Below are 16,287 nucleotides of genomic sequence, written 5' to 3'. Positions count from 1 at the left end.
ACTTTGTGTTTCTGTCCTTCCTTCCTTTCCTGCCTTGTTCACAGATGAGCATCCAAGCAGGAACTTGGATATGATGAGCTAGAAGGAAGATCACTTAAGGGGCAGGAAGCTCTCTAGTTGATGGCAGCCCCAGTTCTGAGCCCTTCCCCCGCCCTGCCTATAGTGAGGTTGGCTTCCCCTCCTTTTTGTGACCTTGCTTTGCTACAGTGTCCATTGGCAGCAACATTGTTCCAACTTCTCCCCATTTGTTTTTTCAGTGGGGCATTGCCTTTGTCTGGAAAAGGAAGTCAGTTTTGAAAATACATTTCTCAAACTCTCTTATGAACAGAATTCAGGTAAATTCTGCTAATTATGGGGCACTCAAGGGGGACCAGAAAATAGCAAAAGGGTAAAACTAATCTCCCTTCCTCGGATAATTATCCCCTGACAGGAGTTCAGGATGCTCAGGGCTCTTGAAGTAATTTGGGCAAACATTCCACAGTGAAAAGTAAGAAGAGCATAATTGGCAAATGACTGCACAAATTACAACATATCATTATGGGATGCCAAATTGACAGCCATAACACTGAGGCAGGGAGGCAGCTGCAGGAAAGGCGCTGCCCTGGGATTACACCTTCAGGAGTGTACATGGGCTCTTGGAGCTGCCCGGGATTACCCACTTTAATTCTCCACCCCTCCCTGGAGCTGTGCCCATTGTTCCGTAGTCTTGGGGGCAGGGGGCCGGAGGGGGGGAAGAATGTTGACTTATCTGCCCCTTGATTCTGCCCAGGAACATCAGGAGGTACCATGTAAGCAGAAGACAAAAACATGTCTTCCCTCTTAGGCTTCTGTCTCCACCTTGTAGAGCTGTCCCTGGGTAGCCGTTGCCAATTTAGCTGGTGCTCAGTGTGATCAACTGTGGCACTGGGTTGGTGAGGAGCCCAGCCCAGGCAGACCCACAGCTTGAGTTGCTTCACCTGGAGAAGTTGATGCTCAGATGACCCACAGATGCAGAGGACAGACTGTTCATACTGTTTACCCTGAGAAGCTGTGGTCATTTGATATGTGCCATTATTGCTGCTCAGAGAGCCAAATGGATACAAACAGCTCTGCTCTGACTGAGGGTTTCCTTGAGTCCTGGTTCTCTTGTCTCTGCCTACCACCTCCCTGCCATTCTGCCATCCCCATCTGGGCATTCTTTTTCTGCTAGAGGCCGACAGATGTTCACATTAACAACAAGGGGAGGGGGAGCTGAATGAGACACAGACAATCTTAAACAAACAAACAAACAAACAAAAAGAGCCACAAAGTCAGAAGCAAACCACAGAGAGAAGTGATTTCTGAGAACCACTTTCCTCTCCAGGAACTTTTGGGTTTGGCTGACAGGCTGAGCACATGAACAGAGTCACGGTCAAGGGCAGCAAAGGCTGCAGCATCTCAGGAGCTTGGGAGGTAAGAAACTGGAGACTAACATTGCCAAAGCAGCTGAGCAAAGATAGGCACAGAAGCCACGTTACCACTTAGGGACTTTGTCTCTGGAAACGTTTGTTGAATTGTTGAGCTGAACTATGAAAGTTAGCAGTTTGGGGGAACATCACAATGCTTTTAAAAATTAGAATCAGAAGCCACAGAGGAAGAGCTCTTGGTTGGCTTCCTTGAAGGACACTCATGATTCCGCCAAACCTGACAACTGATTTGCCATGCTTAGTTTAAATAATGACTGTATCCATTCATACTCCCTCACTCAGCATTTATACACCTATCATAGTCATGGGGTGTTCCCTTTCCTCCTGTCTTGTAGACTCAGAATGTTCTTTTTCTTTGTTCTCTTGACTTCGGGGGAAAGCAGAATGCTGATGCTATTTTCTTATGATGACCAGTAATTTCTTATCCTTAAAACATCTGCCCTCTGAACTCCTTTATGAAAGTTAATTCTATCAGTTGATAATTAAATTTGATACTGCCCCCAGTAGAGCCAGGTTGCTGTTGATTTTGCAAGAAGATGTCAATAACAGCAGAGTTTGGAGTTGAGCTTCACTGTGGAGCTCACGGCCGGTGGTCGGTACCTCCATGGGCCGCGTTCCTAGAAACAAGTGCCTGTGTTTTTCTGGCTTCGCTAACCCTATATGTGCCTGAAGTAGTGTCATCTCACATGCGCTGTCTGCTAAAAACAGCTTTATGAACATGCAGAAAAGCTGCTTCCTTCTGTTTTAGAATGAAGACCAGTTGCTTCTCTACCAAAAAATTATGAATCTAAATCTCATTGGTTTGAAGGAAAATGGTTTTATAGTGAGGGTTTGACATCCCACTTTCCTTTTTAGATGGGGGCTCATTATATAGTCTGGCTTAATAGTTGAAACCTTTCTGCCTCAGTCTTCTGCATGCTGCGGCTATAAGTATGCATCACTATGCCAGCATGGGATTTGGATTTTGATGATCTCTTTAAAAATCTATATTGATGGAGCTAAAGAGGTGGCCCACAGCTGTTATGAACATTGCTGCTCTTCCAGATGATCTGAGTTTAATTCCCAGCACCCACATCAGGAATTCCAGTGCCAGGGGCTCTGGAGTCCTCTTCTGTCCTTCCTGGATGCCTGCATGCACATGGTGCACATAGACACACACACACACACACACACACACACACACACACACACACACACACAGAGAGAGAAATTAAAATGTTTTTAACTTAAAAATTATTATAACAAATATTTTTCTAATTCTATGATCTTTAAAAGTATTTTCTTTAGAAAATAAAATCCTATCTAAAACAGATGTTTTTCTTATTCATTTTTATATTAAATTGTTCTCACAGCTAATATTTCTCATATTTGGCATTTTATATGATTACTATCTTTTAAAAAATGTTTTATCAAGCTTATGGCTGGATGTTCTTCCAGAGATTTGCAATTTATTTACACAATAAATTTCCAATTTGCCATATTTAACTAATTTTTTAATGTTATGCAACTTTAGTAACAATGCTCTAATTTTACCAGTAATGTATCTTTTACAATGTAATTTTAATTTTTTTATGTGTCTAGGTGTGTCTGTATACCACTGCATGCCTGATTCTTGCATAGGCTAGAAGATGATGTTGGATCCTCTGGAATTGGAGGTACAGCCATGAACTGCCATGGGTGCTGGGAATCAAACCCAGGTCTTCTATAAGAGCAGCAAGTGCTCTTAACTGTTAAGTCATCTCTCCAGTCCCTACAATGTCATTTTTTACTTGTACCATCTCTTGGGTACTTTTGGGTGGCACGTGTCATGTCTCATAATTAAAGAATCTAATATTTTGGTCCATGCAACTGTTGGACATCACTGGTAGGTTGTCTTTGTAGATATGCCGGTGTGCACAGAGCTGTATTCTGAAGCCCCATGATGGAGCCATGAAACGTCACAGGAAGATGGACAAGATCAGTTGTGTTTAGCACAGCCTTGATTATTTTTCTCCAGTTAAAGATCACACATACAGTAAACATCAAAGAGATGGCTAGAAAAACATTTTTCCTATGAATTAAAAAAATTTAAAATGAGTACGAAAATAAACTCTTAAGCAGGGCATGGTGGCACATGGCTTTAATCTCAGCACTTGGGAAGCAGATGCAGGCAGATCTGTGTGAGGTTGAGGCCAGCCTGGTCTACATAGTGAGCTCCAGGCCAGCTGTGGATACATAGTAACACACTGTCTCAAACAAGCAAACAACAGCACCAGCAGCAACAACCCCCCCCCCCAAATCCCTCTTATTATAAAAGCAAAAGAAATGGATAAATATATCACACTACTGGATTGAAAGTTGAGTATCCTAAATTTGTCAAATGGTTCTCAAATTGGTATGTGTTAAATAAAATTCAGTCAATTGTGAGCACTTTCTGAGGAAGTGATCACTTTAAGATATTCTGTGGGAATTTAAAGAGTTTCCGTTAGAGTCATATACAGACAGAATTTGAGACAGCCCCTAAGAGTTCAACTGGCCCATGAAAATCTGTGTTTGTACACATCTCTACAATATGGCTGTCCTCCTTTCACCCCTCAGAGGACACCACCTGCTGATTTCTTGCCATTTCAGTTTCCCAGAGGCCCATCAGATGTATCAGTCTACCAACGTTCTCTTGTCATCTGAGAATGTCACCCATTGTAAATTAGGAGTTTCCCATCAGAGCACGAGTGTGGTGGCATCTACTGCCTCTGGCTCCAGATGAAACACAGCAGTTCCACTTCAGTAACCTGCCCTGCAGGCATAAGAAAGTCCAGTCTGTGTGTGCAATGAAGCTATTAGAAGCCACCGCAGTGTGAATCATGTTCAAAATGTGTAGGTGACACGAGGGAGGAAGAAGCAAACAAGATGGTGTGTCCTTCCAGACAGTCAGGCAACACTTGTGTTTTATATTGACCTAAAGAGGCACAGATAATGCTCACTGCTGCTTTGGCTGAAGTCACTTCACTACAGACAGCCAGAGAAACACGGGTGCGAAGTTCTGCACTAGTTACAATGCATGGACTCTGCCTGTGTGGTGTAGGGTACAGATACACACAGGAACAACAGGCAGAGTGTCTGTTAGAACACCTAATGGGCATTTGGTGACAATGACTGCTTGTGGGGACCACTAATCTAATGAAGTTTATACCTACGAGGGCATAGTCATGCCACTGCCTTGTGGACAATATCATGGTCCCACGGATTCACCTGTCCAAAGCAAGAGCCAGGAGCTGAATGCCCAAATTCTGTTAACCAGGTGACCACGAAACCCAGCAAAACATCACCCGAAAGACTAGGGTGTGAGGTATGGCATTCTGAGGAGTATGGCTGTGGACAAGACTTCATATGATTTTGCCTGCTATGTCTATGTGTCATGGCTCCAGTGAGGGGCTACACAGCAAGCTGTGCTGACCACTTGTTGACCTGGTATGTGGGTGGACTGCTCAACAGGTCTCTCCCTGTTGTGTCCCTAGAGTGATGTGTGCTTGCTCTGCTGGGTGGAAAACCGAGAAACCCCAGCTTCAAGAAAAACAAACAAACAATGCAGCTGTGGACTCAACCTACTGCCAGCTTTCCAAGGTGGTGGGACTCAGTTCACGATGCACTCCCATTCGGCATATGTAGCTGTGCTCCACCAAATAGAAAATCTGTTCTCAACACCTGAGATCCTGTTGAAGGTCATGACCTTGATGATCAGCAGCCCCACAGGTGGAAAGGGGTGCTGAGGTGGGTTGGGAGAGGCTCCTGGCCACAGACACTGGCCAAAGCTGAGCTTTTGTCCCTCTTCCTTCTCGCACACGAACTTCACTCGTGGACCACTGGCTCAGGCTAGCCCCACAGTGCACTGGGTGTAAGATGAGATGCCCATGGTGTGATGTTGCACACACTGATGAAGACATGAGTTTCCAAAGCCGGATGAGGTCCTGGGGACGGCTCAGGGCTCTGTGGGGCGGCAGAGTGCATGCCAGCGCTTCACCAGTTCCTTGGGCTTGTGAAGCATCTGGTCCCAGTGCTCCAGCTCTTTGCCTCGGGCGTACATGTAGGGGCCCACGACCACACGGCCCAGTGGGTAGCTCTCTGCAGGGGAGAGAAAGCTCCATCACGGTCTTAGATACAGAAAGTCATGTTACTCTCGTCTCAGTGTCTGCCCTGACTTCTCACTGTGTTTCCCATTCCCTCTCCCTCTGGAAGGAAGTAGCAAGCTCCTCCCGCCCCAGCCATGAGCCACCCAGCACTGTCTCCTCCCCCTGGGAACTTGGAGGAGGAGAGCAGGTGAGAACTTGGCACTGCAGCCCTGTCCTTCACTGCCTAACCCCCTGCCCCAGGCCATGTGAATCCCCAGGCGTGCTGAATTGCTATGGGAGAAAGCACTTTGTAGAAGGAAGGCCTCTTCCATTGCTTCCTTATACACTGGGCAAGAGCATTAGGCAGCGATATCCACCCATCAACTACCACTGGCCAGAAGATCCCAAATCCAGCCCATGAGCAATCACAGCTTTTGCTTCTGTAGGCAGTGACAGTGAATACTCTGGCAAGTGTAGCAAGGACCCACCCAGGACCTTACCTGCTCATGTAGAAGGCATGGAGAAATGTGGAGAATACAACACCCAGGACAGGAAAGTGACTGCCTAATATCCAAATAATTTACCCAGATCGAGAAAGAGGAGACGTTTTTAGCCTCTTTCTAGAGTACTACAGAATCCAGTTGAACTAAAGCTAGACATGAGCCCCAGGCTTCCCACTGGCAAGCTCTGTGGCCTTGGGCAAGCATCTCAGCCTCTCTGGGAGCTGGTGTTTTTAATTAGAAACAGGGACAACTCCACTTGAGGGTAGCCATTCACTCCGCCTACAACTGAGTAGCCCCAGTTACGCATTGCCCCAACACCATGTCCCCTGCTTCCCACTCCCCAGGCCTTACTGTCCCCTTCTGTGATCTGCAGCACCGTCAGGCTAAGGCTGGCAGTGTCCAGCTCACTGGTGTCGGCCTTGAAGCTGAAGGTTTCATTGTACACAGGGTTGACAGAGCCCAGGACAGCCGAAGTCCTTTTGCACTTCACGAATTTGTTGTGATTCATCAGAGACACTTTGACAAACACACCTGCAGGGCACATACACTAGTGGGTAGGAGAAGAGAGCACAAGCCCCGCCCCTAAAGGTAGGATCTCTGGCTAGTAGGGCATGTGCTCCTTCCCTAAGCACCAGGCCCCCATCACAGTCTGATCCTCAGCTGCTGAGGCCAGAGCATGTGACAGAAGGAGGTTAATTAGTGTTAATGCTTTTGACCCAGGGAAACCTGGCTTCCTTTTTCCTCTGGCTCTGGAGGCCCAGTTTACTAGAACCTGGCAATGGGAAAGTAGTGCCTGCTGGGCACTCAGGGCTTTGGGCCTTCTTAAAGCCCTGCTTGTCCAGAGGCTGAGGGCTTTGGGGTGGGGGTGCGGAGGAGTTCTGGAGCTCTGAACTCCAGCAGATAGCGGACAACCACCACCTGGATGGGAGTCATGAGGTGAGCGGGGTCAGTGCCTGGCTCCAGTGTTCTGGAAGGCCAGGGAGCAGCAGCAGCAGTATCAAGGTGCCAGCATCCCAAAGGATAGGAGCCCTTCCTCAGGCACGGGAAGGTGTGGAGCTGAACCACAGGTGTGGCCCTGGAGCCATCAGCAGAGGGACGGTCTTCAGTCAGTGCAGAGCCCTTTGGCACCTAATGTTGCCTTAGAAAAGGCTTTGATATCAGAAGCATCCGCAGAGGGAGCACAGAGTGGAGTAGAGGGAGTGTCTGGTACTTGGTCTTGGGCACATGAAACAATTTTGATGTCTGGTGGGGAGGTCAGACTCTGTGTAGGCCCGGCCAAGCTCCCTAGGAGGGACCTTCCTTAGGATAGGGATGGGGGATAGAGGAGTGGGGATGACTCACTGACAACACCCCTGTTCTCCTGGAGCTGGAGACCTTTGGCACGGAGCACAACCACAGTCAGGCGGTTCAGGTAGTCGTTGTAGCTGAGGCAGAACTGGAGATCACCAAACTCTGAGGGGGGCTAGGGAGGCAGAGATGGAAGTATTCACTCCTGTCATTCTGGCAGGTGGCAGAGGAACTGAGGATGACCTCCCTACTCTAGAGTTCAGCTGCAGGTGCCTGTGACACATCTGCATGGTCTCCTTTGTGACCAGCACCATTTTATAGACAGGAAAGCAGAGGTGTGGGTATTTGAAGACACTTGTAGAACACAGATTAGACATTCCCAAATACAAAACCCCTAAATCTGAAGTGATCAGATGTTCAAAACCTTTTGAGTGACAAATGTTAAGTCACATGCCATGAAACTTTGCTTTATGCTTTTCAGTGTGAAAGCGTCATGGGTAGGCTCAGATGCTCAGGTCCTTGCAGAGGCCAGAAAGAAGGTGGCTTTGGGCACCTTCCTCCCTCTCTGCCTTTTTGCCTCAACACCGTGTCTCTTATGGAACCTGAAGTTTTCTGTGTTAGGTTGGCTGGACAGCAAGCCCCCAGGATCCATCTGTTGCTACTCCGCAGTGCCCCAGCTATGGGGTTAAAAGGCCACATGGCAGCCTTTTCCATGGATGCTTGAGATGTGAAATCAGGCTCTCTTTCTTCCCAGAGAGTATTTTTACTCACTGGCCATTTCCCTAGCCCCAAATGCTCAAAATTATTTAAAATGCTGTGTAAAAATAATATCTATGCATTATAATTAATGTGTATATAATATACATTGCATTAGACTTGGGTCTCCTCCCCAAGATGACATCTCATTTATATATATATATGTATATATATATACATACACACACACACACATATATGTGTGTATACACATATATACATATTATGTACATGTTATATACATATATGTGTATATATGCACATATATGTAAATTTTGCAAAATCTGAAAAAAAAATTAAAATCTGAAAACTTCCCAGTCCTAAGCATTGTGGATAAGACATCCCAACCTGTATTAATGGGCCAGAGCCCAGCCTCTGGGATCTAAAGCCTGTTTGGACTCACCTGGGTCCTCCCTGGGGGCGAAACAAGAGATAAACATTTCCGGAGCTGGAGAGATGGCTCAGAGTTTAAGAGCACTGTCTGGTTTTCCAAAGGCCCTGAGCTCAAGTCCTAGAAACCACATGGTGGCTCACAACCATCTATAATGAGGGCTGGTGCCCTCATGCAGGCATACATGTGGGCAGAATACTGTATAAATAATAAATACATAAATCTTTAGAGAGAGAGATCTGTGGATCTAAGCTTTCCCATTTGATGTGTTCCTTTCACAGCCTTCGGACCTATGTGCGAATCCAAATGTGCATTTCTTTTTGAGATGGAGGCTCACTTATGTAGTCCAAGCTGGCCTCAAACTGGTGATATGGCCAGTGCAGTGGCTCAGCAGGTTAAACCTGAGCATGTGGGTTCAGGCTCCAGGGCCTGTGTGGCAGAAGGAGAGCCAACTTCTGCAAGTCGTCCCCTACAAGTATGCCATCGCACTCCCTGAATAGATCAATAAAAATGTAATTTTAAAAAATTGTGATTCTTTTGCCTCAGCTTCCTGGATGCTGGGATGATAGAGGGAGGTGTGCCACCACACCTGATCCCCAAATGTGGCTTTCTGGATTATCATTTGAAGAATCTCAGTGTCCTGTGTCTGCTTAGCTGTATGTAGGTCCATCCTCTCCTGCGGGGCCTGTGCCCATCTCCCTGAGCCACTGTAGCATAGTGATGAGGTGTTGAGGGAAGATGCTGGCCAGGTGGTGCTGGGGGGATGGGGTAGGTCCTGGGCACATCATGGCTACCCACAGTAGTGCTGATACGAGATGGCATGAGTCTGGTGACCGTCTCACCTCCAGGTTCTCAGCTTCCAGGTCTCTCCAGATGACACGGTGGCGGTCCCCCGCCAGGCTCTCATTCTTCAGTGGGAAGAGGACCTGTCCCAGGAGCTGGTGCTTCTTTTGTTTGTTCACCTGGTACACGGAGAATTTCAGCACTCTCTGGGTGACACTTTTGCTGGATACCTGAGGAAAGAGAGGACCTACGTCAGGGTCAGGTCTGGGAGCAGGGGCCAAGTGGATAACATGCTGTCGACAGGACACACATCCGAACCCAGGCTTCGTTGGGGCCCCTTCTCAGCAGCAAGACCCAGCAGCCTGGGGAAGTGTATGCATGGGCTTGAGCCTTGTCACACAGTGTTTTGAGGACTTGTACCCATTGCTGCCTGGGACCTTGGAACCCCAGCAACCAGAATCTGCCCTGGGAAAGTGTTTGCTTGCAGAAAAAGTATGCAGAAATCATGGCCCGGTCTTGCAGAAATGGGCTCCTTTCTCTCCGAGCCTTGGACTTCACAGCTGTGAGATGGGGGCAGGGGAGGGGCAGTGTGGGGAGGTCACTATTCTTCTTGTCTACATTGTAAAACCCCTGGCCCTGTGTCTGGCCTGTAGCAGATGGCGAAATAATACTGTTTCTTCTTCAGCCCCTTCTTCCCAGACCACGGGGAGCCAGGATCAAGTAGGGGCATGATAGCTAGCCAAAGTGCTGAACCGCTTCTTCCCAAGGTGCTGGCCCCCTCTTCCCACCCAAAGCTCAGAGAACACCTAAGAGAAAGCAAAGCCTGGAAGAACCAGCTATGGCGGTGAATAGTGGGAAACAGAAGCAGCTGGATCTCTGTGAGCTCGAGAGAGACCACCTGGCTTAAAAAGGGGAAGCCAGGGTTACATAGTGAGACCCTGCAGAGAGAGAGAGAGAGAGAGAGAGAGAGAGAGAGAGAGAGAGAGAGAGAGACAGACAGACAGACAGACAGACAGACAGACAGACAGAGACAGAGACAGAGAAGAGAAGACATGAACTTGGGAGGACTGTGGTGGGGTATTTGCAAGTGGAAATGAGGACAATATGATCATGCTTTATGCTTTATTGGAAACATATATGAGATTCTCAAGAACAAAGAAAAATTAACACTTAAAGTTAATATTAAGGTACCCTATGGCAAGGGCCTAGTATCCAGCTGTAACAACAACAGGAAAGAGAAAAGCCAAATGCGAATAAACAAATGAGATAATCCCTAAAAACAAACAAACAAACAAACAAACAAGCACCCCTCAGCTGTGGAAGCCTGGGGAAGCGATAAGAGAAGAGCAGGCATTTCTGTTAGGTCTCCCAGGCCTGGCTCCTGTAGGAGGGCTGGCAGGACCACACCTCTCCCCAGCTCTCATCCTCCAGGAGAAAGGCCTGAACCACATTCCAGCCCCAGTAATCATGTGCTTTCTGGAAATGGCCTGGCCTCTCCTTCCCTCTCAGGCCATTGTGCTGCACAGCTCTTAAGAAATATTTGTCTAAGACCTCTTGGCAGGTCCTTCTAAGAGGCCCTGGACACCTGCTGTGTTCCCAGGCTGCTGTAAGCCTGGTGAGACCTAGGGTGTGGCACCAACAGGCTGCAGTGTGGCCCCAGTCCCTGACACTTCCACTAGGACAGGTAGTTTCTGCCCGGATTCAAACAGGCCTGAGGGTCTTCCTTGGATGACTTTACCCATAATGCCCAGGGCACTGGGTCACTTCCAACAGCCCCATGAGCCAGAGTCTAGCAAGGAGTAGGTATTTCAAAATGTGCTTTCTCTTTCCTCTTTCCCCCAGGCAGCCAGGACAGAAAGAGCCCAGGTTCTGACTATCTGTCTCTAAGCCTCATTTAAAATCTTCACCAGGGGCTACCTCCTGTAGACTCTGCTGCTGCCTGCTGAGTGAAACTGGGCTGGAGGCTCAAGGGTCCTGGAGGGATGGAAAGCCCTGTCTATAGGAGGCCGTGTTACCTATCCTGCACAAATGGCTCCCTCCCAGGGAGCCTGAGGGCACTGGATACCACTGCGCCGGAGGAGGTACCTGGAAGATGAAGCTCTCATCAAAGTGTGGGTTGCATGTTTTGCGTTTGGTCTTGGACTGGAGGAAACGCCGTTCGTCAGGCAGCAGGTGGAGCTTCACCAGGGTGCTACAGGTCTCTGAGGGAACTTGCAGTTGCCGAACCTTGATCAGGCCCACCAACAGCCGCTCGGACTCCTGCTGGTAGTCCACCGAGAACCACAGGCGGCCCAGGCAGCCATCAGGGAAGTCTGTCTCACTCGTGTCCTCTGGGGACTTGTAGAGCTCTGGGTTGATGTTCCCTATCACACGTGCATCTCCTACAACAGAAGGTCAGGGAGGTCTGGCCAGCTAGAGGAAGACTGGGGACAGGAGGGATGGTGGCCAGCTCGAGGTGCACCCAGCCACTCATCATATGTCAGAGCCCATTACACCTGTCCCTCTGATTAACCTCACCCTTGGAGGCCAGGGCTTGCTTTCTGGCCCATCATCCCCATCACCTGGTCTGACTCCTTTCCTCAGTGTCTAGGGGATGATAAACAGTGACAAAATGTTGCCTTGGCTGCTTACTGGCATGTATCCTGGGAGATCTTCAGAGAAAGAGGTAGTTGCAAAGCACTGCTAACACCCCCTAGCCTTCTGCCTTCTTAGTTGGCCAAGCCATCATTCTGGGGCAGGACCCAGGCCAGTTCTGCCCGCGTTCCAATTCTATATAGAACCCTTTAAAATGTTTGTTATACTTAGTATTATGATTATTTTTGTTTGTATGTATGTATGTATGTATGTATGTATGTATGTATGGTATATGTGTATGGCATGCACATGACATGGTATGTGCTTGTGTGAACATTGTTCTCTCCTTACACTTTTACATGGTATGGGGGGAGTGGTCAGACATAAACAGGCAAGTTTACATGGCAAGTGCTTTTTACCCACAAAGGCTTCTTGTGGGCCTCTACATCAGATCCTGCTGCCTCTGTGTCCTTGGGCAAAGCACTGCCAACTTTGCCCAGCTTCGGTTATAAATGAGGTCAGAGTTCTCCCCGCTTCAGAGTGAGGAACACAGTGAGGTCCAACTCCAAAACAGCATATGAGTATGGAGTGAAGCTGGCACTCAGTGAACGGTGGTCACTGGGTAACTCTGCCATGCTTGGGCTGGCCAGAGCAGTGAAAGCAGGTGCTACACCCAGGCAGAGCAGACTCTGAGTCATGAGAGAACTTACCAGGGTTGGCACTAGAGGTATCAGGCATGTGCTCTGAGACAGGGCAGGGGTCCTGTGGAGCCAGAGCCCAATCTCCACCATGTAGGGCCATCCAGTCTCGGCCTTGGTGAGAACGGGGTACCACAAACGGTACACTTGGTAGCCTGTCCAAAGGGACGGAAACAACACGAAGATGGTGAGCAAGTTATGTGACCTCAATGCTCAGCCAAGAGGCTGAGTGCCAGAGGCCAGAAAGAGAAGAGCCAGCAAGAGCCAAGAGCATCACTTCTGGGGGTATACAAGGACACACAGACACATACACACACAGACACACAGAGAGACACACAGACACATATACACACACAGACACACCCTGGCACATGCACACACAGTCAGTGCCTGTCTGCACACACATACACATACACAGTGCCTATCTGCCCCCACCCTGACACACACACACACACACACACACACACACACACACACACACACACACACACATCCTGACACATAAACACAAACAGTGCCTGTCTGCCCACAACAGTGTGTTGTGGAAATCAGAACCTCTAACAACAGCCTGTCTGGGTTCTACTTCCTAGTTGTGGCATCTGCACCTGTTTTTTAATATCCTCTGGGCCATTTTTCCCATATGGAAAGTAGGGTTCACAAAGCCTGCCTCCAGCTTATTGTAAGGTTACTGGGGGTTTCTTGGCATAATTTCCAGCATGCTGATGGCTGATGGGCATCCCCACAACAAAACATTTCTTTTCCACCTTACCCCCACCCCACTGGCAAGTACCCAAGCAAGGCTTCAGAGAAAGAAAGGCCCAGAACCTCACCTGCCAGGTGGGGTCCCAGCATACTGGCTGAGCTTGTCCCCTTGTCTGCTGAAGGAAGAGGCAGTGGCTGGGTCTGGTGTCTCCGGCAACTCCTCATAGGTGAAGGTGGTGCAAAGCCTCCTCCACAGACAGCAGCTGGCTCCAATCAGCAGCAGCAGTCCCCCAGTGATGCCCCCTATCATCAAGGCCAGCTGCTCTGAGGCAGAGATCATCGGTGCAGCCTGTGAGCAGGGTGAGGGAAGCCACCCCACCAACTCACACACACACACCTCTGTCCTTGGGAGTGAGCAGACGGACAGTGCCCCATCCCGGGAATGGCACATAAGTTTGCTCTTTGCTGGTCTCAGCCCAAAAGATACTTCTCTTGGGCACAGCTGGCTCCGAACCTGGGTGTGGCTGTGCTCTGGAGCAGAAAGCAAACCTTCCCTCATAGAGCCTCCACTTCCCCAGAGTTTGGATGTGAGCTTGGGTGACGGTTCTGTGCACTTATGAGAAGTCTAGGGAGGCTTGGCAGAGCTCTTTTTTGGGGAGGGCGTGTCCTGGAACCAGCTGGAAGACCCAACATGCTCTAGTCTCTATAGTCAGTGTCCGTCCTCTTCCCCCCACTCACCCTCTGTTAAAGGGGAGCCCATGCTTTGGATGGAAGGTGGCAGGCAGGGAAGCCTAGGGTAAAGGGGGAAACAGACCGGCAGATTTAAGAAATAGAAATCTACATTTTCAGTGACCCAGGAGGCTATGCCTGGAGCTACCAAGAAGGCTCAGAAGCTTTGTCTCACTTGCTGGTTGCCCATGGGCAAAGCAGCCTCCTAGGCATGTGCGGGCATGGGTTTCCTTCGGGTTCAGGGGTCTAGACAGCTGGTGAGAGTGCGGGACCGGTACCCATCCTAACCCTAACTATCGGCGAAGAGCTAGCTCCACCTTCCACTCATTTCCGAGGGTGGCAGGGTCAAGACAAGTGCTTGAACTGTTGCGGAGAGCAGACTCCGTGCCCTGGGACAGAGGTAGGAGGTGAGGTCACTTACCTGCCATGGGGTTTGCGGCTTGACTCGCGGGCTCTAAGACTTCGGGTGCTGCTAAGACGTCGCGGCGGGGGCCCAGGTGGGCGACGAGTGTCTCCACAACTGCAGCCCTCCGGAAAGCGAACGCTGCTATTGGAGGCTGGGAGGCAGGGCTCCAGCGCCCCAGGCCACGGCAGCGCCCCGCCCAGTGCTGGCCCCTGCCCGGGAGGGGCTCAGAGGCGCTGCTGCAAGTCCGGAAATCGCGGGCTCCAGGAGGGGCAGGTCCAAGGCGCCGGCGCCAAAGGCACTAGCAGCTCCCTGCGGGGCCCCTGCTGGTTCGGGGGCCAGGGTCACTGCCATCACTGAGGGCAGAGCAAAGCCTTCTCCACCAGCGTCTGACAGTGGGCTCCGCGCCAGTTGTCTCACACTTAGTGACCCTCTACTGATCCTTCGAAGGCTGAGTTGTGTCCCCTCCAAACCCTAACCAGGTTTGGTTCCGGGAGCCTTTTCGATCCCAGGCCAGCGTTCTTGAGCTTTCCCGGGCTCAGATCTACCTGCCGATTGTCCCAGCCCCTGTGTGGAGTGGAGCTCGGGTTTCACAAGGCCAGCTTTCCTGGTTTCCACCCTAATCTGTCACTCACAACTTTTTGCCAAAGCCTTTCTCACCTAGGTTAGCAATAACACCCCGAGAGTGAATATCAGGGGTTCTCACACCCTCGACAGTCTTAGTGGTGACTTACAAAGTGTATAAGGGATGGCAGTTACTATGAAGGTGACAATCTGACTCAAGTGATCATTAACTGAGTCTTCTCTGTGCACCGGTTAACACAGTGACTGTCATCCCGCTGCTGTGACAATGAGAGGCTCCCTGTAGGGGTTCTGCAGGGATCTTCAGCGGTTCCTACCTGGTGAGTTCACGTCTTCAGTAAGCACCCTTTCTCCACTCCTGAGAACTTCCCTGGGAAGGTGTAAAGAGCAACTCCGAGATACAGTGGCATCTGTGAGAGGAGGGTTAAGAAAGCGAGGGAAAGGCAGGTCCGTCTTGTGTTTTACAGCCGTAGAAGGAAGGTCCAAAGAGGAAGCTTTGGATACTGCTGGGTCTCCAGAGGTACTGGTGTGATGTCTACCAAAGGTCCCGTGTGGTAGGTTGGTAGGTTGGTGGGAAGGCTCTGCTCGACTGGAACTTTCCCTCACCTGAGGTAAGGCAGGGTGAGCTGTGAACAGCGGAGCCTCTGCCACAGATGCACAGCCTCTACCCAGTTGTCCCCAAGGAGTGGCCACACCATCTCATTCCTGAGCTTCTCCTGGTGAGGCAGGCCACCCTGGCATTTCTCTACTCTCCTTTCCTCCAGCAACTGTCCTGGCAACACAGTCAGGTTGGAGGGTGCCAGGGGAATCCCGCTCTCAGAGGCGATCAACAGGAAGATGGGGTTCGCCAAGCCCCTCAACTTTCCTTCTAAGTGTGAGTTAAATGCCTGCATGTATTTGTTTCTAATGCTGCACTGACAGCAATTCCAAGGTCAGAAGGCTGAGGGATGTCTTCACAGCAGTCTCTCCCTAGAGGCTCCAGAGGCGAGACCTTTTCCAATTGCCACGACAGCTTCCTAGAGGCCCCTCCTTCATCTTTAAAGCCTGCTGTGCAGCATTTTCCAATCTTTGATTCTGGGTCTTTTGTTTGATTGTTTGTTTTTTCTTGTTTGTTTTGTTTTTGAGACAGGGTCTTTGTACATAGCCCTGGCTGTCCTGGAATTCACTCCATAGACCATGCTAGACTGTAACTTACAGAGATCCACCTGTCTCTGTCTCCCAGGGGCTGGGATTAAAAGTCTATGCCACCATGCCCAACCTGGGTCCAACTCTTTCTTCTTTTATAAGGATCCTCAAGATTGTAGGAATGCCCCCAGGCCACGCAGGATAATTGCCTCATGTCAGGGCCA

General features: G+C 49.6%; 1 protein-coding gene across 1 annotated transcript; it reads right to left on the bottom strand.

The window, feature by feature from the left end:
• Positions 1-5,355: 5,355 nt before the first annotated feature.
• LOC127185561 (synaptotagmin-15) lies at positions 5,356-13,668 on the bottom strand. Its single transcript, XM_051142002.1, has 7 exons — positions 13,353-13,668; positions 12,535-12,677; positions 11,336-11,631; positions 9,310-9,480; positions 7,375-7,495; positions 6,385-6,564; positions 5,356-5,543 (listed from the first exon to the last, which is right to left on the bottom strand). Exons 1-7 carry the CDS (start codon positions 13,562-13,564, stop codon positions 5,401-5,403), a joined length of 1,266 nt encoding a protein of 421 aa, XP_050997959.1. The 5' UTR covers positions 13,565-13,668; the 3' UTR covers positions 5,356-5,400.
• Positions 13,669-16,287: the final 2,619 nt, after the last annotated feature.

This window comes from Acomys russatus, chromosome 3 (genome assembly GCF_903995435.1).
Source record: "Acomys russatus chromosome 3, mAcoRus1.1, whole genome shotgun sequence".
In the NCBI taxonomy this organism is placed as follows: Eukaryota; Metazoa; Chordata; class Mammalia; order Rodentia; family Muridae; genus Acomys; species Acomys russatus.
This window is presented reverse-complemented; position numbering and strand designations above follow the sequence as displayed.

Bases quoted from the DNA above. Each gene is read 5' to 3' on its own strand.
- LOC127185561 (XM_051142002.1), bottom strand. From the start codon at position 13,564: ATGATCTCTGCCTCAGAGCAGCTGGCCTTGATGATAGGGGGCATCACT. The intron at 12,678-13,352 runs GTGAGGTTCTGG...CCCTTTGGACAG, and splicing joins GCTGGGACCCCACCTGGCAG to GCTACCAAGTGTACCGTTTG. The intron at 5,544-6,384 runs GTAAGGCCTGGG...TCTCCCCTGCAG, and splicing joins GCAGATCACAGAAGGGGACA to AGAGCTACCCACTGGGCCGT.